Here is a 23,802-nt window from a genome sequence, read left to right as displayed (position 1 = left end):
GACACAACACTGGAAATATTTCAAGACTTGCTTTTTAAAAGCTCTTGGGATGAACAAGCCTTTCTCGGCTGTTTCTTCAGAGGGGTTTGGGGTTTTCAGAAATCATTCACATCCTCTTAAAACCTGGAATGAAGAATGTTCACAGGGCCCAGCAGGTGTCCTGTTGTGTTCAGGGTTTAAACAGCAATACCTCCTTTTCCTGAAGTCTCGTTTTGGTGTGAAACTTTCTGCAGATTCTTCCTGTCTTACAAGATCAGGCTCTTTGTGTCATACTCATCCTCATTTTTCAAGCTGACAAGGAGGATCCTGTTAGAGCTCTTTAGTGGTGCTCCCTACTGTGTCATGCGCCAAACCTGCACTAATGTTTGCTTAAGTGCTGATCCAGCGCTTAGGAGTAATCCAGCAAGTACATGGCAAAGGGGCCCAGTCAATGTTTTCCACATTTTTGTCACTGTTAAAACTATACGCTATCTTTGTTGCAGAAAATGTTGGAATTCATTGGCTCAAAAAAAATAAAAAAATAATTAAAAGAGAAATGGTATCTTTGTTCAAAAAAGCAACATGGATCAAAGCCCAGGCCTGTATGTTAAGGACAGCGCAACAAAGGACTTGTCTCAGGAAATGTACTGCACCACACAGCGCTAATAATCACAGTCTGTTAAAAGCTGTGATAGTCTAGGACCAATTCCAAGAAGACAAGCTTGCTAAATTGACAAAACAAAAGCCAGTCGAAGTTGACGGTATTACCTTATAGACAGACGCTTAACAATGGCCTTAAAGACATTCTGAAATGGAGTAGGACTCAGCTGAAGCCTTTGTTAACCAGGTTACATCACCCCGACAACAGAAAGGGAGTCTGCTTGGCATACTGGCTCTGAAAAGGGTGCCAGAAACACAGAAGATAATAAGCTTAAACACAAGTCTGAAAGTACACTCCTTCAACGGATTCAGGGCTATTGAGAGCTGTGTATAACAAGCATGTGCATACAGGCTCTGCCTGACACACTTCTTTCCAGTCCGCAGAATCAAGGGCCAGGGCTGTATTTAAGTGCAGAGGCTGGACAATAAGTTGCTGTTTTCCAGCAAACACTAACGTTGGATATTTACATTTTACCATCTCACCTGATACTCTGTGCATTGAAGTGAATATAAGGTGTTAGGCATTTATTAAATATAGCACACATGATTTTTGGGGTACACACACCTCTGCATATCCCTTTTGCTTGGAGCAGTGTATTTGTACACTGAATTGTATTTTACAATGCACCATGGACTGGTAGTGGGTAGGTTACTGTACATTCTGATCGCTTTGCATGTCTGCCTCGGACACTTCCTGGAGGAGTCTATTCTGGTCGATGTGTGCATAGGCTCTTATTAGATGGCTGCAACAGCGTCCCACACAGCACATTTCACAGGCAGCAACAGTCCGGTTTTAACCTGCCAGTGTTACTCGGTGACTCATGCAATGAGGGTCACACTGGCTGGTCACGGCCCTTGCAAAGTGTTGCAGCTATCATATTGGTGCAGTGCACGCACCACTGAGCCAAACCGTGCAAAACACACGCTGTAATGCACTGGAACTTCGCTTAATTACGCTGCACAGTTGCATGAAATTCTGTAACGCATTCTATATCCCCAAGAGAACAGGGACTGAATGAAGTACTGTCTATTAACATGCACAAGAGCAGACAGTTAAGCAGCAGATTCGTACCTACAATTTCACTGAAGGAATTAAAGTACATCATGAAGCTAACAAAGCTATTCCAGTAAATCTTACCTACAGTAATATGAATTGCCATGACTTCATAGATCTCACATTCGTCAATAGGAGAAATGCACATATCATGGTAAACGTGCGCTTGATTTTTAATTGTATATTTATTTGTAAATATTATTGAATGGAAAAGATTGGCGAACGCCTTTTGCTCTAATTGCTCTGTACTTCTGTCGTGTACTGTAGAACGCGCGCGTTGCTTTTTGGAGTTTGAGTTCTTGTATGTTTCTCAGTTTAAAGGAATCGTTTTGTTAGCTCGGAGTAGTTCTAGCGGTAGTTGTCTCTGCAGACGGGTCTCGCATCTCTTCAGAACATGAAGGTGCTACACCCATTTGACGGTGTTATAAGAAGAGTTTCCGGTTTGTTTTTCAACCCTAAACGCAGACTGCTCCCACAGATCAGCCCTTCCTGATTAATATGCGCATCTCTGATACTGGTTATCTGGAGCCCTGTTCTCATGCAGGTTTCCTTTCAAGTTCCCGGAGACTCTGCCTGCCTGCCTGGCGCTCTCTAACGAAGACCCTCCAGTGTGTGACAGTGCTGCATTGATTTTCAATACCAGAGCTAATAAACTCAGAATGCTCTGATCACTAGTCGTTATTCTTTTTTTTTTTTTTTAAACGAGATCTGGAATCATCGCATTATGAAGGTGGTGTCTTGATTCCTGCTCACCTGTCTGAGGTTGCAAAGTGAATGGCTGCTGGGGGTCAATCGGTGCACTGCAAAGCCACGCAGCAGCTGCCGGTGTGGAGTGTGCTCCTCGCTCAGTAAAGAAACAGATGAGAGAGTGGTGGAGGACAGAAGAGCCTGTCTTCTTTCACCCAATACCCAGGCACTGAAGCATTGCTTGTGTTAATGAGCCCAGACCGCAGGTCGATAGCCTGCCAGCCTCAGAGCCAAGAACACTCACAGGCAACACAAACACTCACAAAGTGCTTCTGTCCAAAATCAATGGCAGAGTTGTGTTTTACCAGCCGTGGATCCGACAAGAAAACTGCTTTAAAAAAAAAAGGGGCGAGAACATTTTTTTTTTTTTTTTTTTTTTATAAATTCTTAGCAAGTCTACACAAAATGATACACTGCAAATATAAACTCCTGAGCTCCTGTATGTATGGATTTTTTTTTTTTTAATGTACACGTTCCGTTTCCATGGTAACCCATCCTGTATTATGAGGTGTTTCTGTTCTCCACCAATTCGAACGCATCACCTGATGTGTTATAAAGGGTGTTATAAAGAACATTGCACCATTATTAATAAAAGCAGGTTATTGCAACACATGGTTAGAAGAACATGTAACTAAGACATAAGAAAACTTGCAATTCCTTTTATTACCCGACATGAAAATGTACACTAGTAACGTGTCGTCTGAAACGTTACTGGAATAAACTGTTATTCCTGGTTAATAATCGTCAACACCTTCAAAAACACTTCCTAAAGGGAAAGCCTGGCCAGAATTACAAGATCTTCTGGGCCGAACGTATTTACACACACTTTATAACAAAGACCGTTGTATATAGGCTGCATGCTTCAGGTTTGCGATTTCCAGATGAATCACCCCCACAAAACTGAATAAAACCCACACCAAAGGTACTTCATACCAAAACAAAACATCTGTTCATGGACTTCACTTTACCATAGATGTGAGATCCCAACTTTTATTTCATTTTTTTTTTTTTCTGCACACCTAAAACTCTACTTGTTTCGTATACAAAAGTCTAAGAAAAACACCGCACAACAGCACAAGGTCGACAGACAGAGTCCACTGCCGCCCGATCAAACAGTGTCTTCTTCCCCCCCCTCGCCTCACTTTCTGGGGCTACAAGGATGTTCATTTCAGGTATATATTTGTAGTCTGGTCTTTTTTCATAACAAAAAATAAATCCCATGAATCCATGTTTCTGCCAGTCTTTGTATCTCTCCAATGCTTTCCATTCCACCCGCTGTTCCACATGGGCCCGTCCCCAACAGCTCTTTGCATAGATCGAAGATTAAAACACACAGGGGGGCTCCTCTGTCATTGAGTTTCCAACATGATGTCCGTCTGTAACCATGGTAATCAGAACTTGGTAAGAAGTAGGGGTTCTGTTTTTTTTTTTTTTCTATAAACATTTAAAAAGCCTATTCAATTTACACATTTTTTTCCACCCCCAAGGAATATCAACAGAATATTCTTTACAATATTTTTTATACAGAACTCAAAACAAAAGACCTCGTAATCTTTAAGGCAAAAATAAAATCCTGTAATGTAACTTTGTACATTGTCATTTCTGAGTATTTTTCAGGTAACAGACACAGTAAAAAATAAATGTGGGCCTGCAGCTCAGCGTTTCACAGTCACCTGTGATAAATAATACAAACAAGGAGACTGAAGATCTTCTAACTAATGGACTTAATCTGGTCAAAAAGGAAATAAAAATAATATATATACAAATCCATAAAAACAACTTTGTCACAAGGGAAGAGAAAAAGAAACATCCAAACTTGTTATTTCAAAATCCCACCTCGCACGTGACAAATATCTAATCTGATTAATATATTAATCTCAAATTTAAAAATTGGTACAGAAAATTAACTATTTGTATTTTTTATAACCCCCTCCTATCCTGACCTCCCTCCCCCCCCCCCCCAAAAAAAACAAAGCAAGTCGTGTGCTTCTTCGGTTTTACAAATGTACAGTTCTGTTTTTTTCTCTTTCTCTCTCTCTTTTTTTTTCAAAAGCAGTGCATTTCTATTTGGAAAGGTCAGTTTTGTACGTGTGTGCGTGCGTATGTGTGTGTGTGCGTGTTAGGTTGAAGCTATCGAGCTTCCACTTCTTTGGGTTTGCGTGACGGGGAGTAGTCCCTGGGCTCGGAGGCAGTGAGGGGGGTAGTCCTTCGGGGGGAGGCAGGTCTGGGGATGCCCGCAGACACTAAAGGCGGAGGGGCGCTCAAGGCGGCAGTGGGTGGGGTCCTGTTTAGCATTCCGTTGTGGGCGGCCGAGGGGCTCAGTCTGTGGTAATGCATACCGCCCAGGGGGGACATGAAGGGTGGCATGTGGGGCAGGTGGCCCTCGATGGGGGACTGGTGAAGCTGGTGCAGCCGCGCCCGGTCCAGCTCCTCGCGCAGGTGCATCCTCTCCCTCTCCTCAGCCTGTCGGAGCCGCTCGTGCTCCCGCGCCCGCGCCTCCAGCAGGTGCTCGTGGTGGGAGTACTCGTGGGGCTCCCGGTCCCTGTAGCCTCGCTCGGGCTCGAACATCGCAGGGAAGCGGTGGCTCTGCTCCGCCCGTAGCTGGAAGTCCATCCGCCTCTGCAGGTCCAGGTTGCGGTACGCCTCCCTCAGGGGGTCGCGGAGGGGGTCCCAGGTGAAGCCGGGAGGGGGCACGCGGTCTCTCCCGGGAACCAGGGGGTTGATTCCCATGAAGGGGGCCATCCGCGCGCGGTCCAGGGCACTGAGGCTGTTGACTTGGTGCACCCCGCTCATAGAGAGAGGCATGGAGTGGGGCAGGGGAACCCCGTGGAGAGAGGCAGGGGAAGGCATCTCCGTGCAGCGTGGGGGCTGATGGTGAAGGTGCTGCTGCTGGGGTGGTGGCTGGGAGGGGGGCGGCTCCATGCTCACCACCATCACCTCCTGGTCCTCCTTCCTCTCCTCTTTGATCTTCACGTCGTTCTTCACCTTGTGGAGCAGCTCCGCCGAGGGCGGCTCCCCCGCTTTCCTCTCCCCGTCTTTCAGCTTGAGCCCCGCGTCTGTCAGGATGGGCTTGCCGTAGGGGGAGGGCGGCTGGTGGGCCGGCTTGGTCATCTCCTGGATGGGCATCTCCTTGCCCGGCGAGCGGCTCTCCTTCACCTTGATGTCTCCCGTGAGCGCCGACTCCCTCTGCCGCTCCAGGAGCTCCCGCTCTGGCTCCCGGCTGCGCTCGGTGCTGCTGCTATGCTGCCTGCTGGAGTCGCTGGAGGTCTGGCTGTTGCTGCGGATGAGGCTGCTGATCTGGTAGCTGCCCGGGGCGGATGCCGGGGACGACCTGTTGGAGTGGCGGTTCTTATCCAGGGAATCCCTGTGTCCACAAACAAACAAACAAAGTGGTTTAGATATACAGAACACACCTTTGTGAAAGACCACCTGCTGCTGGAGAACACCTGTTTAATAAGACCAGAAGTGACTGAGTAACCTGCTGTACAGCCACCTGCTGGTGTCTACCATGTTCATCCCCAGGGAGCAGTGACATGTCAGAGGTTTTTAAAAAGCCAATTGCTGGGACCATCACAAAAATTTAACAGGGGACACTCAAAGCATACCAATTGCTTTCCAGGTTATTAAAATAGTAACAAAACAAAACAGCGTCCTGGCTATCTGTCACACACAGCAGGAAGTATCTTTGTCTCTTAATCTTGTTTTCTAGTCACTAGATCTCTTTAATCCTCTTTTAATTAAGCCTAATTGAACACACAAAAGAACTGAGTCTGGTCGTATTTAAACAGTCCTTAAACAGTTTAAACTGTTTGTTAATCAAAGTGTTGACAAGGTTGTCTAAACAAGGCGTGTATTAAAAGGTTTGAAAGATTAGTAACTTTCCATCTTTTAGGGTTGAAATTGGTACAGTATTTAACCCTGCATACTAAGAGTAGGTTATTTACCTTCTCTAAGTTAGCAGGTTTAGGTAGGGTACATTTTCACAAACATTTAAACCAAAGATAAAGAGTGAGACCATTGAAACGTTGACACAGTGTTGACATGAATTACCCTGCATTTCACAGTTTAATAACAGAAGTTGCACTTGGAATGAAATAATTAGAGATAAGTACCTTCTGTTGTAGTGATAAAGAGGGGACTCCCTTCTGTGCATGCCAGCGTCAGTCATGTATACTGACCTGTCCTTATCTCTCTCCTCTCTGCCGATGGAGGAGTCCCGTTTCTCTGGCTCTCTATCCCTCTCCCGGTCGTGATTGGTCACTGAGGAGCTGCGTTCCACGTCGGCTGCCTTTGGCCACTGGGGCGGGGTGGGGAAGGAGGGTGGGGCCCGATGGAGGCGGTTCCACGTGTCGTGGTGGGGGCTGCTGAAGCCAGGTAGGCCGTGGCCTTCTTTGTGTCCAAAAACAGAGCTGGGAGCTGAAACAAGCAAAGAGACACTTCAAATTATCAGAATAAGGGCTTCTTCAAAAGAATAAAAGAGAAAATCAACAAAACACACAGAAAGACAGGACGGGACGGCGAAGGTGCACATCCTCTGCATACCTAATCATGAGATTGGTCAGCATTGCTGGTAAGTGAGACAGAGGCTTTGTAAAGATTTCACCTGCCAGTAGAACTCCACAGCAGGTGCGGTCTGCCTTTGTTTGGTAGTTTTTTAACTCTCCGGTGCAGTATAACGATTTTTCAGAACGCCTTTGAATGTTTTGTTCAGAGCATTTCAACAGACAACTCTGAATGTGGAGGCCGATCAGCCTCACTGTAGAGAAGAGTGAATCGCACGGCATCCAGGTGACGTCTGTATCCTAGCACTGTAAAGGTCTTACTCCTGCCAAAGGTTTGGTTGCTTGAAAGACCCGACAGGACTTCACAACCACCTCTCCTGGTACTTCTTTAGAAGACAGGGTCCAATAGGATGTGACCGTGTCTAACAGGACCTGGCTGAGCTGCGGTTTTCTAACTGAGATTAAGGGAGACGCTGCCTCTCTCTGCCCTCCTTCGCACTAAGTGGAGCTCTGCTGTATTTAGCCGTGGGACACAAGAAGCCGCTTACCGATCGAGGGGTTGCCTAATCCTCCGAAGGCACTGGTTCCGAGGCTGCCAAGGCTGCCAAAGCTACTGGAGCGACTGAAAGGATCTGAAAGAGACCAGCAAGGATTAGGGTCAGTGTGAAAGAGACCACAGACTGAAAGATCTAGATCATCCTGGGTCTGTACGACAGAAAGATCTAGATCATCCTGGGTCTGTAGGATTTAAAGAGCAGATTCTCCTGGGTCTATAGGATAGAAAGAGCAGATTCCCCTGGGTCTATAGGATAGAAAGAGCAGATTCTCCTGGGTTTGTACGCTATAAAGATCCATCCATCATCCCGATCAGCTTTCTATGTCCCGTCACACTACACCGGGACGTCTGCAGAGGTCTTCTCCCTCCTCGCTTGCTATTACCAGATACACCCTCTGAATTCAAACTGGGGACTAATAATCAAACTGCATCCACAGGACTCACAGAGGACACCTGATGGTACCAAAAACAAACCAGGAACTAATGAGGGACAAAACACAGCCCCCCTTTTGCTCTACTCTGATCAAGCCACTGTTGACATTTCATTTTGTATTACAGGTGAAATTCAGGCTGCGTGAACCTTGCTTGTGACGAGATTTGCATCCCGTGAGTGCATGGAATACTAACAATGCAAGCACAGAACCGATTTAGAGAGAGAAGAGTAATAAATAAAACAGGACACTGGTGTTACTTACACTTACCTGCCAGGTGGCCGGTAGGCAGGAAGCTGCTGTGGTGGGGGGAGTGTCCATAAGGAGAAGCAGCCGCTGGGTGACCAGTTCCTACAAAAAGAGCAACGGCAGTTTTTCTTAGTCAGTGGAAAAGGAAAAGGGGCCAGAGCGGACTGAAGGCAATGATCCATCAACACTGCTAACTAGCCATCTGGGAGTGCCAGGGAGACCCGGTAACTCACAAGGAGGATGAGCCTCTGACATTGCAGGGAAGAACCAATGCGAATGTAATCTGCAAGCCACCACCACAAAAATGTTACACTAAGTTCCAATGTAATGTATATTAAAGGCTGGTTACTGGCTACAGTAGAGAATAGGACAGTGTTCCTCTAGCATAAGGACCAGGCAGAGCGCTGCAGGACTGATGGAGTCTGTCATGTGCAAGCTCTGAGAGTGGAAGGTAACAGATGAGGGTGGTTTTGGAAGGAGATGGCTGACTAAGGCTTGTGCAGCTCCAGGCTGATAAGGGGGCTCCTCCAGAGACAGCAGGCTGCTAACATACTCAGCACCTGGCAGACAGCCCTCCATACTTCATCAGGACAGCTGGGCCAGGAAAGCACAGCTACTAATGAAGACAGTCAGCAGATCTAAGCCCCCTGAGAATGGGTTATCGAGAGGCTGTCGGGGCTGCTTGTGAATGGAGGAGGTGCTCTTCGAAGCCCCAGAGGTCAAATTCCTAATAAGGGCTCTCTAATTCTATACTGGTTTCCAAAAATGGAGCAAGAAGAGGAATCAACCCTCTTGGGAAGTGTACTGGTTTGCAAAGCAATGCCCCCCTTTGATCTCTCTCACTAACCTCCGACCCCAGAGCCTGTGTTTGAGCTCCAGGAATTGAATGACAGGCTGAACAGCAGCTGGTGCAGGGTTCTGAGAGGCTGTCTGTCACAGACCACGAGAAACAATCCACAGGGGTTCAAATACACAATTGCACTTAAGAGACTTTGCACAAATCGACTTCTCTGCCAACATCATGTTGTAAAACCTGCTTGAGCGGAGCGCTGGAAGAAAGTAGAAACCTGCTCTAGACTGCGGCACCCTGCGCTGCAGTCCCCACATTCCCGAGGGCTAACGGTGTGAAAGGCTTCCTCACCTGTGGAGGAGAAGAGGGGTCTGGCCAGGTCGTGGGGATAGGGGAACCCTGGGAAGACGCCTGGGGCTGGGGGCCGGCTGAACAGGTCCAGCTTCCCGTTCATGTCCAGTTTGTGAGGTTCCACCTGCATTTGCTGTTCACACGGAGAAGAGAAACGAAACATGATCAGATGAAAGCCCCCTCATACAGCCCACACCAGCAATCTTAATGTGTGAAAGCAGCTGTAAGCGACACCATGAGCTGCAGCTACTGACAAATCTGCAGTGCAGCGAGAGGAGTTCCCGGGAGGGGTGCCCGGGCTACACTAATGTTAGCAGGGGTTCATTAGGGTTCAAATGCAAGCCGACACCCTCCCCTTCATTTAGAACAAGAGCACAAAGGTCGTTACCTTCATTTTCTGCTGGTGGTGATAGATTTGCCAGGCGATTTGCACGTGAACAGCGCACCATTTACCAGGTTTCTGCAAGAGATGCAAGCAGAATGTAAGCGAGTAGAAAAAAACAACATACAAAAAGAAGAGGAGAAAAAGAAAACGTACTAAAAACAAAAATGCTTACTCTGACAGGTGTTCTGTAGGGATCCGATACCTATCCGGAGGAAAGAAACCAAATCATCACTGAGGAAACGCTAACTGTACATAAGCTCTACAAACTGCTAAGTGGTTGGTTCAAGTTTCTCTTCAAGTCACCTATCTCTATATAGCCTCAAATATCACACATGGAGACATGGTGAAAAGAAAGTGTGATTGCTGAGCCAGCTCATTCTTAGCAAAGTGGAAGCAGGGGTTTCCTGTCAGTGGCTTACCCGTGGGTCTTTCTGCAGGAGTGTGTGGGGCACACCGCCTGGTCGACCCGCTACATCCAGAGGGTTCGAGGCCTGTCGGAAAGAAAGGAGAGCTATGAACAAAAGTCTTCCCACTTATAGGAGTGCAGCGATTCATTGTGCATTGATGAATCGTGGTTATATTAAATTCTACATATCTTACTGTAATACAGCTGCATATCGCAACACATGACCGAACTACATCGCTACCTGCAGTGCACCAAACAGAACGACGAAGGGATTTAGTTGTTATGAATATAGCTCCCCGTCTCTCACTAAGTGCAATGGATTTAGACCAGGTTTGATTCCTGGCTTACACAGGGTCAGGATCACTGGGAGCCTGCCAGGGTTTGTTTGCCGCAGTTCAATAGCAAGTCTCCTTATCTCAAGAACACTGTCTATCAGATTAAGGCAAGGCTAGCTTAGCATTAACAATTTGCCTGGTGGACACTGTGCAGTATTTCCAAACCAATTTATACACCAGGTTTATTTTTGGCTGCAATACAATTAGCCTGCTTTTAAACAGAACCCTTTGTAATTCTATCTTCTCCAGCAGCAGTAATGCTAACAGGCATTCTCTTCCTCACACTGAGTGCTGCAGGTTCAGTATGACAGTGTGGCCTTTTTATCTGTCGGATGTTCTTCTGGGAATTGGTACACAGCATGCAGAAGCTTGACTCAAATGCAAGAATCACAGCAAGCACTATATTTCTAGAGCAACAAACAGATGACATTTTCTACCACACTATGATCCACAGCATAAAAACCTTACATTTTTAAATTTGCAATTAACAGAAAACTACAACCAACCAATAAGCAGCCAACAAACTACGGCTTCAGTTTTTCCGCAGCGGTTTTGCTGTCACAATCACTCCAAGCTGCTGGATGAGCGGCGGTTTGCCAGTTAGATTGAAATCATCCTTCCTGAATTGACACTGTGCCTGTTGCCTGGTTACCTGCTTACAGGACATTGTAAAAGCCTCCTGCCCCTCTACATAAGGACTGTGCTGTTAGGAACATGTTGAGTGTGTTTGCAGCGCGGTGTGGAGCCTGCAATGCTGACCTTGGAAGGCTGGAAGGCTCCGTGGGGAGAGCTGAAAGGACCTGTATGGGGGAGCAGGGGAGGCATTCCGGACATGGTTTGCGGGTACGATGGGTAGAACTACAAAGAACAAGAGCAGAGGAAGCCATTAGATCAGGGAACACACCCACAGCACTCAGCCAATCAACAGCACCCAGCATTGGAAGTTCCAGCTTCAAGCAAGGTGCAGCCGACACAATCACACACAGTTAATACACAACCACACAGTTAATACACAATCACACACAGTTAACACACAATCACACACAGTTAACACACAACCACACACAGTTAATACACAACCACACAGTTAATACACAGACACGGGGGTCACTTACACTCGAGTGCCGCAGGAATGGGTTGTCTAGTTTGGGAGCGTACTTATCGAACTGAAAGAGAAAAGAAGAAGAATCATCATTGATGCTGTTCTTCAGAACTGATACCTCTAACTTTGATGTCTACTAGTTTCTGGGTGTCTGAGGATCATAGTATTAGTGAGCAAACATATTCACAGCAAGCAAGCGGATTCTGAATGCTAGCCACCGGGCTTCATCTGGATCAACGAGGTGACATCTGCAAGGAAAAGTATTATTAAAAAAGAGAAAGCATCAATCACTTCATACAGATGTTCAACAGTAAACTTGCATTAGTATTGTACACATTAAAGAAACCATTAGCAGCACAATTTGAATTGACCATTAACATCAGCAAAGCAAGGTTTTACATTTTACATTTCAGGGGTTTCAAGTACTACAGGGAAACACTGAGCCTGTTCTGACTGTGCCATCTCTTTGAGATGCTCCAGTACAGAAAGGCTGTGAAAACGCAATAACCCAGACAGAGCATTCCGACAGCCTGCAGTTCAATACATTCGAATTGAGAGGCCAGGAGGTCTTGTGGATTACCTTGTGCAGAGCCGCTGTATGTCTAGTTAACCTTTACCATCACACTATCAGAGTCAATATTTCTATTTAAGATCACGTCGATGGCTTGATAGATTGAAATGGAAAGAACATGGCAAGACCTGTGAGCTGAGAACACGGTTTACCCTCGAGGAAATCCAGGCAGCTCTAGAGAAGACCTGTGAGCTGATAACACGGTTTACCCTGGAGGAAATCCAGGCAGCTCTAGAGAAGACCTGTGAGCTGATAACACGGTTTACCCTGAAGGAAATCCAGGCAGCTCTAGAGAAGACCTGTGAGCTGATAACACGGTTTACCCTGAAGGAAATCCAGGCAGCTCTAGAGAAGACCTGTGAGCTGATAACACGGTTTACCCTGGAGGAAATCCAGGCAGCTCTAGCCAAAGCAAGCACTTTCCTTAAATTTCATTTTTATTCATCCCAAAAATTCTGACAGATCTTTTCTTTGAAGAAAATGCTGTGCCCTGTCCAGCACCCAAATGGGCTTCTAACACGTACCTATAATGTAGTTTTATCTCATGGAAATACATCTGTAAAACGGATATATAATGGATGACAATATTTCTAATAGCTTTAGGAAACAGCCTTCTACTATTCTCTAAACCAGTCGCTGGGGAAATCGAGCGCTGTTTGGTTCATAATTGGTTTTAAACAAGTCTTGCTGTGCACCTCAATGCTGCAATTACAATCATAAAACTCAGTGGCAGCAGTTATGGATGGCAAATGGTCAACAATTTAAAACAGATCAATGCTTCCAACAACATTTGCCTCATCAATAACTTCTCTAATATGAGAGGAGGCAGCCCTGCACTGAAACAGACAACGAGACTGCGAGAAGCATGTAAAGAATCTGATGATGCATGGAATTCCAGCCCTACGCCCTTTAGGAAGAATGTACAGTATATCAACCACTTGAATCATAAAGACAAAAACAGGATATAGAGCAGCATATCTAGAATACCAGCCTGAAAGGACAGATGAAGTGGAAACTACTTCCAGTGCTGACCTGGCAGATCCTAAATGTGGCAGACTGAAGATTTCAATGAATAAACCGTGGGTCTATAGAAAATACACGTGTGCATTATGCTCTTCACTCTCTCACTGGACTTTCAGCAGCCTTTCCATGTGACACATGTTACACATATGAACGACGTGCGTGTGCGTGCGTGTGTGTGCCTGATAATCACACCTAATCAAACACAGGGTGTGCTTTCTGCTAAAACGCCTCCTGTGCTCATTAGACAATATATCCTCCATAAAGTGAGTTGCTTGTTTTATATTACAGTTTAGAAAACAATTGCACACCGCTTTACTGCTGTCTGTAAAAATAAGGCTTTACAATTCACAAGCTCTGTCTGGGGTTTATTGTAAACAGCTTTGGATAATTAAAGCACCATATTTCATCTTTAAACAATTAAGGATATTCCTTTACACACACAAAACTCCATGTGCTGCCATTTAGCAAAGCATCTGCTCGGGGGTGTGTAACTATAAACAAATACAGAGGATTCATAATTTCATTAATTATAGCTATTAGCTAAAGGCTGTCACCGAGTAGAAATAACATAAATTACTAAACACGAGCACAGCTGGGCTGTGCCAACATCTCCCATTCATGATCAACAGAAGAAAACACACACACTGGATCAGCATGTTCACACACACACACACACACACACACACACACACACGATCAGTATGTGAACACACACACACACACACACACTGTGAGCTGGAAAGTGAGGAAGTGAGAAGATCACAAAGATCTGTTCAGTACCCCCGTCGCTGCAAATCTTTTCGCTGGTTTGTTTCCTAAAATGTTTACTTGAAATTGACTTTACAGGACAGGGTGCCGACTTGAGCCAGTATTGCTGGGAATGTATAACATACACGGCTCAATGTGAACTACAGCAGGGTAAGAATGTATAACATACACGGCTGGATATGAACTACAGCAGGGTAAGAATGTATAACATACACGGCTCAATGTGAACTACAGCAGGGTAAGATCATTATAAGGTTCCAGTGGCAAGAAGACAAATGAGAGCTACAACACATTGGCACGTTCTCACATTTTTTCCTTAACCACTAACATTTTAAACATCAACTCAATAAATTGTTCACAAGCTCAAATATGCTGCAGCAATGCACTGCATATCCATTTTCTGTTTGCACAGATGAAGGCACGAGCCAACGCATCTGTACACTTGGGGCTACAGTTTGTAAACAGAGTTAAACATTATTTTGCACAATGGCTGAATAACCACTTCTAGACTGAACTCATATTGCCCCCAAATTAAAGGCTGGAATGTTTTCCTGAGAGCTGTGCTCTAATTAGGGTTGGGAAACCTGCATACGCTACTACTGTGAAACATCAAACAGATTTAGACTTTTAAAAATAAAAAAAAAGATGGGCTTTTGATCAGTGACAATCACATGTTACAAAAAATGTCATCAGTATAAGCTGGGCTGCTGGTCCTCCCAGCACATCTTATTTCAAGTCAAGAATGGATTTTCACTGACATGGTGGAGCAGTTATCCCCCAAACTGACCCAGCAGCAAATAGGCACCTGGTGTAACACTGGAACAGTGCAAGCGGGACGAGACTCACAGAGGTAAGAAAAAACACTTCCACAGTATTCACTAGGGGTGTGCTGGTCCTCATACTCTTAATTGCTTGGGCAGGTATTCAATAAATCCATTCACTAACGTGTTGATTTAAAAATGAGAAAAGCTGCCTTGAAAATCATTGTTGGTGCACGGCCTCGGAACAGCAGTAGAAACTCCAGTGCCTCGGATGAGAGGGAAATTCACTCCCATGTGGCTTTTAAAACACTCCGTGTGGAAGGGAATCGCCATCGATTGTAGTAAAGGTGAGGGAAGGAAAGCTTCCCTAGTTTTGAAATCAACACATTAATGAATGGATTTACAGAGTATCAGCACACCTCTTTACATTGGGAATCTATAATAAGAATCCAAGCACAAAGATTGAGGTTCTGAGTGGCTCTCTAAAAGCATGTGGTCCGTAGCCTAGCTGGAGAGATCTTCTAACAGCTCCAATCGCCATTCTCTCAGAAACCGATTCTGTTTAGGATCATTTTTAGTTATTTTAGTTGCCACACTGGGAGAAATTATTATTATAATATTTTTTTTAACCTTAAACTCACTTCAGAAAAGGGGCTGAACATTTCTCATGGAAATATATATTTTTTTTCTGGAATAGTTAGTATGAATGATAAAAACATCAATCATAAAAAAAATCAATTTAAGCAGATACAACAGAGAATTAAGCAGAACACAATAAACTGGTCTGAAAATGTGGAAGTACCGTACTTGAGTGTGCCCTCAAGCTGGAAAAAAACCCCAACAGAGGGGTAAGTTATCCTGCGGGTATATGAAGTGAAAGGAGGCTGTGGGAGCTCTTGGGGGTGGTGGGGAGAGTCCGGGAGGCAGGCGCGCTACTTATCCTCACATTTCGGGGTGGGGTAGGCAGCACGGGCGGTGCAGTGGGCGGAGCAATGCTGGCGGGAATGGGCGTGAAGGTGTGTCGGTGGGTGTGTTGGTGCTGGTGCGTATGCTGGTGTTGGTGAAACTCAGCTCTCAGTAGAGACAGGGAGGTTGCTGCGCCGCTCCGCTCTGAACTCTGAACCAGGAAGCGGTTGTTCAGCTCTTGCCGCAGCAGGCCATGCTCTGCAAGAAAATAGCGCAAGAAGGGAAAAAAAAAAAGAAGGGGGGGAGGGGAGACACACGAAAAAAAAAAGCATAGGGGCCAGTCAGTTTTCACAACAGAGATAAAGTAGAAAAAAATATTCACCTGACATTCTCTGTTTCTCCAGCTCATGCTGTGAGGGTTTTCTGCGTGAGGACTCATTGGTGGTGGTAAGAGAGTTGCCTGAGACAAAGTACCAATCAGAATCCCCGAATGAGGCTGGCAATACATGATTGGCTGGTTGAATGATATCAACAGGCTGGTATCTAAAGACAAGAGAGAACACCAAGAGTCATCTCAGCAGAAAACATCGACTCTCTTATCCCCAATGTTTCTACATACTTGAATCTGTCTCATGCCCATGCCTGTCCTTTCCCGAAGCGGAAGACATTTCTGTTCTCTTAAACAACAGGGCAGGTTTAGCTTGGGAAAAGGAGAGGGGGCGTGTTTCAGGGATCATTGCATCACTTAAGAGTAAGTGGCGGGGTTCCCATAAATATAGCGTTACGCGTCCCCACGTGCTGCTACAACTGTTCAAGTAACGGACCTGTCATTTTAAGTGTCATTGTTAATGTCCTGACAACTGTTTACACTTAGAACTTTAAAAGTTTGTTTCAAAGCTCTTTTCAAAATTGTCGCTCTAGTGCACTGGGGTTTGAAATCTGACCTCTAAATCACTGCAGAAAGAGCGATGAAAAAAACCATAACAAGTGCTCTGGCTTTTCTCTTCCGTACCACATCATGGATCATTATTGCTGGACATTTTGAAAAGAGCTTTGAAACAGAGTTTAAAGATAGAAGTGTAAACAGTTGTCAGGATGTTAACAATGAAAAGAAAAATGACAGGTACATTATATAAACAGTTGTAGCAACACATGGGGACGTGTAACGCTATATTTTTTGGAACCCTGCCACTTACTCTTTAAGACTTTCATTGCTTAGCAGTGGAGCCATTCCTGCTTTTAGAGTGAGTTTAATTAGACACAACCATGCATCTTTTTAACCATGAAGACTCACAGTAAAACCTGGAATGGCTGGAACTGCTATGCAATTGGAGACTTACATGATGCCCTGATTACTGAGCAATATAAAAATCTCTGACATCTCCCTGAAATCTGACAGGTACAAATAAACGTACATACATATCATCATGATATATGCTATTCTGTTAATAGCATACATCATGACATATCAAACACATTAGCGACTGTCTTTTCATACTGTCAAAATAACATTGCAACGTTGCAAAGAGATCAATGTACATTTGTAAATAAATACCAGTCAGAGACCACATGGAAGATGTTTTACCAGTATACCTGAACTGTATAAACAGGTAAACAAGGTATACAGTATACTGTATTCTAACTGTGTGTGTGTGTGGATTGAAACACACACAAACACAACCTTAATATTAATACTGGCTATAGTACAGTGGCTATAACTTCTTATACTAGTCAATCTTACCATGTTGAGTCACAGAGTTTTACTGCAGAGGTTGCCCCGATTTAAATGTCATTTAACTTAAACTGATGAAAACACTTCTCATGTGCACCTTTGCAAGGCTGTTATACTGGACTTACAAGTCAGTACAATGTACTTGCATGGCACTAAGCTTGTAGCTTGGGAGAACATGTCATTATTGGTCTGCTAAACAGCATTTACACATGTCTTTTTACGTTTGGTTTTTCTCCAATCCCAAATCATTGGACTTCTTAATCCACGTGTGGTGGATAAACGGACACAAAATACGACATCTTTACCTGTGTAATCATAGCAATGATGGACAGACATGCGCTGCAAAGATTGGCACACAGTAAGCAACTTGTAAGGTAGCGTGTAAATACCAGCTTACACTGGATTCGGTGCAATGCAACAGAGGAGCATTACACAACCAGACTGCTATTTTAAAATCAGCGAATTCTGAGGGCAACATGGGTTTTAAAACTGCGGGCAATAAACTACTCGGCAGGAGCATACAATACATGCAGATTCCTCCTTCCCTTACTAATAACATTTGACTGCTGTGCAAGCAGAAGGTATTTTGAAATAATACCTTCTGCTTGCACATTTGATTTGCTGATTTGAAATAAGGGCAGCGCTCTGCAGTAAATAAATGCAGTTACTGCATCAGAGACAACAACTGGTTTCTGGCATCAGTGAAAACTGGCTCTGAACTACAATTCCCAGACTGCCTTGCTGCTCACACACCTAGTCTAGAGTGCAAGCCCGGATGGGCGACAGAGGCGGAGCCTACCTGGAAAGCCGGCCCCCGAGGGGTGCCCTGGGACCACGAGACTGTTTGTTGGTAAGGTTGGAGGTGGTGGCAGTGTAGCTGGGGTTGCGAACATGGCCGGATGGTGGTGTGGCGGTGGTCGCAGCGAATAGTGCGAGGTAGCGAGGCTGGCAATGGACAGCGGCAGGGCGGGATTGGACGAGGGGTGGCCAGCGAAATGGGGGGAGGGGGGGAGGTGGTGTTTCGGGAGGCTGGCGCTGGCCGCACTGCTCGCGCTGCTGCTTCTGCTGCTGTTGAAGAAGAAAAAACAAAGAAACAAATGTTAGTGGATTCCCCCTGTCAGGATCATTGGATACAAAGGTCAATTGTTGGGAGATCTTTCCATTTAGTCTCTTTTACAAGAAAGTCCTGGACAAAAATCGAAAACACTTTGCAAACGCAGCCGGATCTGTTTATCACGATGGCCGCTGGCACGGTCTTTAAAACAGGTTTGAGTGTGGGCCCAGATGTTAGTTGGCAGGAAAGAGACTCAGAGACAAGGAAGCTGCAGTTTAAGCACTAGAGTGCACATTTATTAAACAAAACAAATACACAGGGAACGAGGGCCAAAATAAAAGGTTAAGGGTCAATTCCCTAATTGGGGAATGGCCACACCTGTGATTGCTGGCAGGGAGAGATTTAACCCCATCCCTGCCACAAGCCTCTTTCACAGATTGCCTCAGACGGGCCGGGTGTTCAGGTGCCAGCAGCACGTGGCTCCGAGAGCGGTGGAATGCAGGGCACCACACAGCTGCCACTGAGCTAATCCAAGCCAATGAAAGACGCTAATAAGGATTCCTCCTATAAAAGCAGGACAGAGCAGGGGATGCATATTTTCTAGGAACGGAAAACGTCCCTACCGTGATTTTTATTGACGACCCTCAGGTGGCTCATTTAAATGAGCTGTGGCTCTAACCCAGATCATTCCCTTTGGCTGTTCTACTTCAGGGAATATTTTTTACTGCTACAAAAACATTCTAAAAAACAAAAAAGACTAAACACAAACTTTCCAGTTCAGTCTTTGACAGTATTATCTCTCTCTTCAGTTTATTCTTCGGATCTGGATATCCTGACCACCAATTCCATAAAAATTGACAGATTTTTCAAAAGAGGAAAAAAACAACAAAATCACCAAACTGCTACCCCTCTCACCTGATATTATTAAGACTGTTGTAATGTTGCAGCTGGTGATGCACTTGGTGGTTGAATATGGGCGGGGCGTGGACCTGAGGGGGCGGAGCTCGGAGCTCTGTCTGAGGTTGTGATTGGGCGGGCAGCGGGGATGGGGTTGGCAGTCGGACGGCTGCTGCCTTCTTCACAGGCGGAGGCGGGCTGCGGACTCTGGTGCTGGGCGGGGGAGCCGCAGTGCTGGCGGCAGCAGCAGCGGGCAGTGAGGATGCAGCGGGAGGGGAGGCGGGGATGGGGCTGGGCGCAGGAGGCACAAAGGGAACCTCTGTGCTCTGCTCCTGGCTACGCTGGAGCCCAGAGACTTTGGTCGAGCTTGATGTCTTCGATTCAAGATTTTCATTCGAGTTCAGACCTGCAAATGGAAAGAAAAAAAAAGGAAAAAAAAATCAAGATGTTTGCAAGATGACAAGTGTTTCATAAGTCCCAGAACAGGGAGATGTATTGCAGGAGATGATCTCTCTGCATGGCAAGGTGCAGGAGCTCAAGGACACCATCCAGGACCGTGGGGCCACATTAAGACTGACTGATAGAAATGTACCCCCTTAACACACTGTTCTACAGGATCTCTCCAATTCTACATAGTATAAGAGGCCCCACATGGTTGACTTCTTGTGATGTTATTTCCCCTGAAGCATCGTTTGGTGCAGAATCTCACAGCAAAACATTTTCAAATGATAACATCTGATCCTGCTGAACTGGGTCCCAATGCAGAATCAAAGGTCATGGAGCCCAGGGCTGAGCTGTGTTTAGAGAAGCAGGGCTAGCTGGGAGCTCCCCTGTAGTACACAGTGCCTGGTTTTTATATGACCCAGGCTGAGCCCTGAGCACTTTACCCCAAACCTTTGGCTCGAGCACCCCCCCCCGCCCTGGCAGAGAATTCAGAATCAAGCATCAGCTTTTCCTTTCGTTTTATGGATGATTTCATAAACTGTTTAATCAAGTCATTTTCATGTTTGACTGTAATCAGCTGATCCAATTTCTCGGGGCAATCCAGTCAGTTTTAATAAATCATACCTAATTAAAAGTTAAATGCCTTTTCTATTCAGGGCTTTGCAGAGCACACAATCTGGCATGAAATAATTATGTTTCAATTGTGCTGTGAAGAGAGATCATGGCCTCTTATCACGTCTCTCTTTACCTGCCGCCCCCCCCCCCTCCTATCTTGTCATTGGTTCCGAGCACCAGGTTGAGCATGAAACCAGATTTTCTCTCCTTCAAACTTCTCTAAAAAGTCAATGTACATGCAGTCATTTAGTAAATCTTCCCTTGAATGCCCTGCTTTTCACTGCATTTTTGGAACTCTTTGGAGCTCCAAACGCTGTGTCTCCTGTGAATAACCTGATTACGCGATTGTCCCATGACTCCTGCAAATGGGAAAAGTCTGGAAACCAAGTAGCTCATAAGAATCAGATGATTGAACCAAGAATGAATCAAACCCAGCACTCGAGGTAAAATATACAAAATAAAACGTATTGTTTTTTTGTCCACTGTAAGATGGCACTGGAATGAAATGTGTACAGTACAAAATATGAAAACGTTACCACTGTGGGTACTATTTTATATGTATACACAGCACATACCATTGTAGCTCCCCTTGTGCTTCAATTGTCCATGAGTAAAAAAAAAAACATTGCATTCCCACTGTAATGCCGCTGCACTGCCACTGGATATCAGTTAGAAAGGACTCTTGTACCAGCAAGTGCTACTGTATTGATCCCAGGTGTGTTACTTGTGTATTGTCAGTAAAAATAAAAAAAAACATTAACAGATTAACGGTAATGGACGCATTGCTAAAATCCAATCTGTACGTCTCCAATCAGCGCACTTGATCAACGACGGAGCGTCTCATTGAGAAAATCCCACATTCTTAACATTCCCGGCCCAGAAATAGACTTACAAAGGCTCACACTGGTTCTTACTATTGCCAAACGGATTATCCGCTTGAATTAGAAGCCATGCTGATTGTGAGTAATCAGCACACCCCTTCTGGAAGCCGTGCAATTGGCTGGGCTTGCCAGTCTGGTAATAGCTCTGAGTCTTCAGAACAGAGAGAAAGGCACGGCTCTAATCTGCACACTTAACACAACCCGGGTTCCAGGCGGCTTAACGGAGCCCTAATTAACGGACTCGCTTCAAACCAGCGAGAGCTGAATGCAAAACTCTTCATGGAATTTGCAACTAAGCTTGTTATTCACGGCTTAAATGTTCCAGGGATTCAAATGTAAAAAAAACCCCAAAAAGGTAACAAGCTACAAATAATGCTTACAAGGACAGCTTGAAATCCCCACCGACCCTGCAGAAAATGGGTAAGGGAATACTGGCCTATTCAAATGTGTGTGTGACTTGTAGGGTTTCCAAAATGGACTAATTCTAATGGAAGAGAGAAAGCTCTCATCTAAATCATGCCTGGCAGAGAGGTTTCCCTGGAAGCCAGTCTGCTGGGCATGTGCTACACAACACAGGCACAGTTCAACCTTTAAGGGCTGTGTATGTTAAACATGAGGAGGGTAGGGGGGCTTGAACAAGAAGGATCATTTCTGTAACTTTCCCAGTAAAATTAGGTTGGGTTGTGTAATAAATAACTCAGGGACCTTCCTCAACGTTACATTATACAATATGTGTGTCTAATTCCATCCCAGTCAAACAGCCTGCTCAAGCCAAAACCTGACCCTCGATATTCTCGCAGGTGAATCACAGCGTCTGCACACATTTGTGTTTGTTTTCTTGTGGTTTGTGTGCCAGCAGTGGACATGAAGGCAGTCAAAGTCACGCCTCAGAGCCAGAACAAAACAGGGCTGTTTGCTCCGTGTAATTATGGGGTGAAGAAAGTGATCCCATTCCAGTCGTTTGTGTTCACGCTTTCGTTTGTAGGAATTGGTATACAGTACTGCTTAAAAGAACAATATTACTTAAAAGAAGATTTGTTTTTAGCCAATTATGTTCACATGCTTGTATATAGAAGCAATGTACTTCTCTCAATAAACACAATTTAAACAATACGAAGGATAGGCTCCCAGTTTTGCTCACAGGCCTTTTAAGTCTTTCAGCAGTGTACTCTTGCACTGATTTCTATAGGACACAATTTTCTTGCGTTGTCACAGAATGAAACCCATATTATCCTGCTGTTCACAGCAGAGGGTGAAATGATTCTGCTGAAGGGAGACAAACACCAGCACTCATTAGACCGCCGTCCCCAGGAGGTAAGTAAACTGGCATGATACGATGAGGTGCAGGCTAGTCTGATGATGATTTTAATAGGATTTAATGGGGTTGAGGAGCCATGCTAGCTAAGCTTAGTGACTGTCACAATCCTCCCTCATTAAAATATCTGTCCAGTGGGAATGAGGCTGCAGGGGGATGGGGGTGTTGAGAGGAAAGTATGTTTCCATTATTAAAAAACTTAATTAGTTTTAATAATTGTGCATTTTAACTAGTTAACTGATATTAGTTCCTGCTCTTACACGGTCCAGTGTAATTACATAGGAATGACCATCTGAACAAAAAGCTGTTACCTGGTGTAATTCCATGGTAGCAGCACATAAACCAGTAGTTACCATGCATGGATCACAAAAAAATGAACACGATTGAGAGACACTGTAGCTTCAAGGTCATTCTTTAAAAGACTGAGGAATTCTGAGAGTGATTGAAGCAAAAGGATAATCATTATGAAACTCCGAGTCAGGGCTGGTGCACGAGCCAGCTGCTGACAGGGAGACTGCAGTCTCTATGCACTGCACAGCAAGATGGCATGGATAAGGTTTCTGGAGATGGCAGGTGAAGACCACAGAGAAGTGATCTGCAAATCGGGGGCCGTGACACACTTTTTAAGGCTGACTGATGTTCTAGTGGTGACCTGCGTGACCCCTCAGCACTCCAATAGCTCCTTCACGAAGCTCTAGTGTTTAATATTCTTCAGCTCTGACTTGATTTATAGCACAGGGTCACCCCTCAGCAGCTGGAGAGCAGGGCCTGCCCTGGAACAAGGGATGATGGGAAACAAGACAGGCAGAAAGCTTCTGGGAGGCAAAGATACACGATGCATTTCTAAAAGCAGGCTTTCTATTGCCCTACGAGTAGCAAATTGACATTGAAGTAAACTGAACGAATGTATCGTCTGAATTTTGGAGCCGCTGCTCCTTAAGTGCAAGATGTAAAGCATTTTTAAAATCAAAAAGACTTCTTGCAAAACGATCACATGATCAGTAATTTGCAAACCTGAAATTGCAACAAAAGAAATCCACACAGAATAACGTGCGATTATAGTTTACTGAGCCGCTGTGCAGTGGCGTTTCGCTCAGCAAATTTACTGTCGGATTAGATTTTTTAATTCCCCCAAAGGGCCTCCAGCATTGCAGTCTGACGCTGGAGACTGTTTTTTATAATTTGCAATATAATTGTCCTCTATGCAAATTTTAACCACCTCTGTGTCAAAGAATTATAGGCACACGCTCCCCCTCCCCCCGCAACCACACACACACAGGCTGCTTGG

General features: G+C 45.1%; 1 protein-coding gene across 9 annotated transcripts in view; it reads right to left on the bottom strand.

The window, feature by feature from the left end:
* Positions 1–3,680: 3,680 nt before the first annotated feature.
* The window catches only part of LOC117428072 (autism susceptibility gene 2 protein-like), a 213,379-nt gene continuing 193,257 nt past the window's right edge, over positions 3,681–23,802 (bottom strand). For 4 of the 9 annotated variants that reach the window (XM_058994125.1, XM_058994129.1, XM_058994126.1 and 1 more), the window contains 13 exons: positions 19,278–19,665; positions 18,108–18,376; positions 15,617–15,834; positions 11,561–11,611; positions 11,205–11,303; positions 10,124–10,195; positions 9,877–9,906; positions 9,708–9,779; positions 9,320–9,452; positions 8,194–8,280; positions 7,491–7,574; positions 6,553–6,856; positions 3,681–5,804 (listed from right to left, as the gene is read on the bottom strand). In XM_058994125.1, coding sequence (XP_058850108.1) covers positions 4,571–5,804; positions 6,553–6,856; positions 7,491–7,574; positions 8,194–8,280; positions 9,320–9,452; positions 9,708–9,779; positions 9,877–9,906; positions 10,124–10,195; positions 11,205–11,303; positions 11,561–11,611; positions 15,617–15,834; positions 18,108–18,376; positions 19,278–19,665 — 3,041 coding nt within the window. In that variant the 3' untranslated portion in view covers positions 3,681–4,570. Of the gene's footprint in view, positions 5,805–6,552; positions 6,857–7,490; positions 7,575–8,193; positions 8,281–9,319; positions 9,453–9,707; positions 9,780–9,876; positions 9,907–10,123; positions 10,196–11,204; positions 11,304–11,560; positions 11,612–15,616; positions 15,835–15,958; positions 16,120–18,107; positions 18,377–19,277; positions 19,666–23,802 lie in introns of all 9 variants that reach the window. The other 5 variants (XM_058994128.1, XM_058994127.1, XM_058994131.1 and 2 more) reach the window with 5 other exon arrangements.

The sequence above is a fragment of the Acipenser ruthenus genome, chromosome 21 (assembly GCF_902713425.1).
Source record: "Acipenser ruthenus chromosome 21, fAciRut3.2 maternal haplotype, whole genome shotgun sequence".
NCBI lineage: Eukaryota > Metazoa > Chordata > Actinopteri > Acipenseriformes > Acipenseridae > Acipenser > Acipenser ruthenus.
Note: the sequence above shows the minus strand (reverse complement) of the source record. Positions and strands in the feature narration are given on the sequence as shown.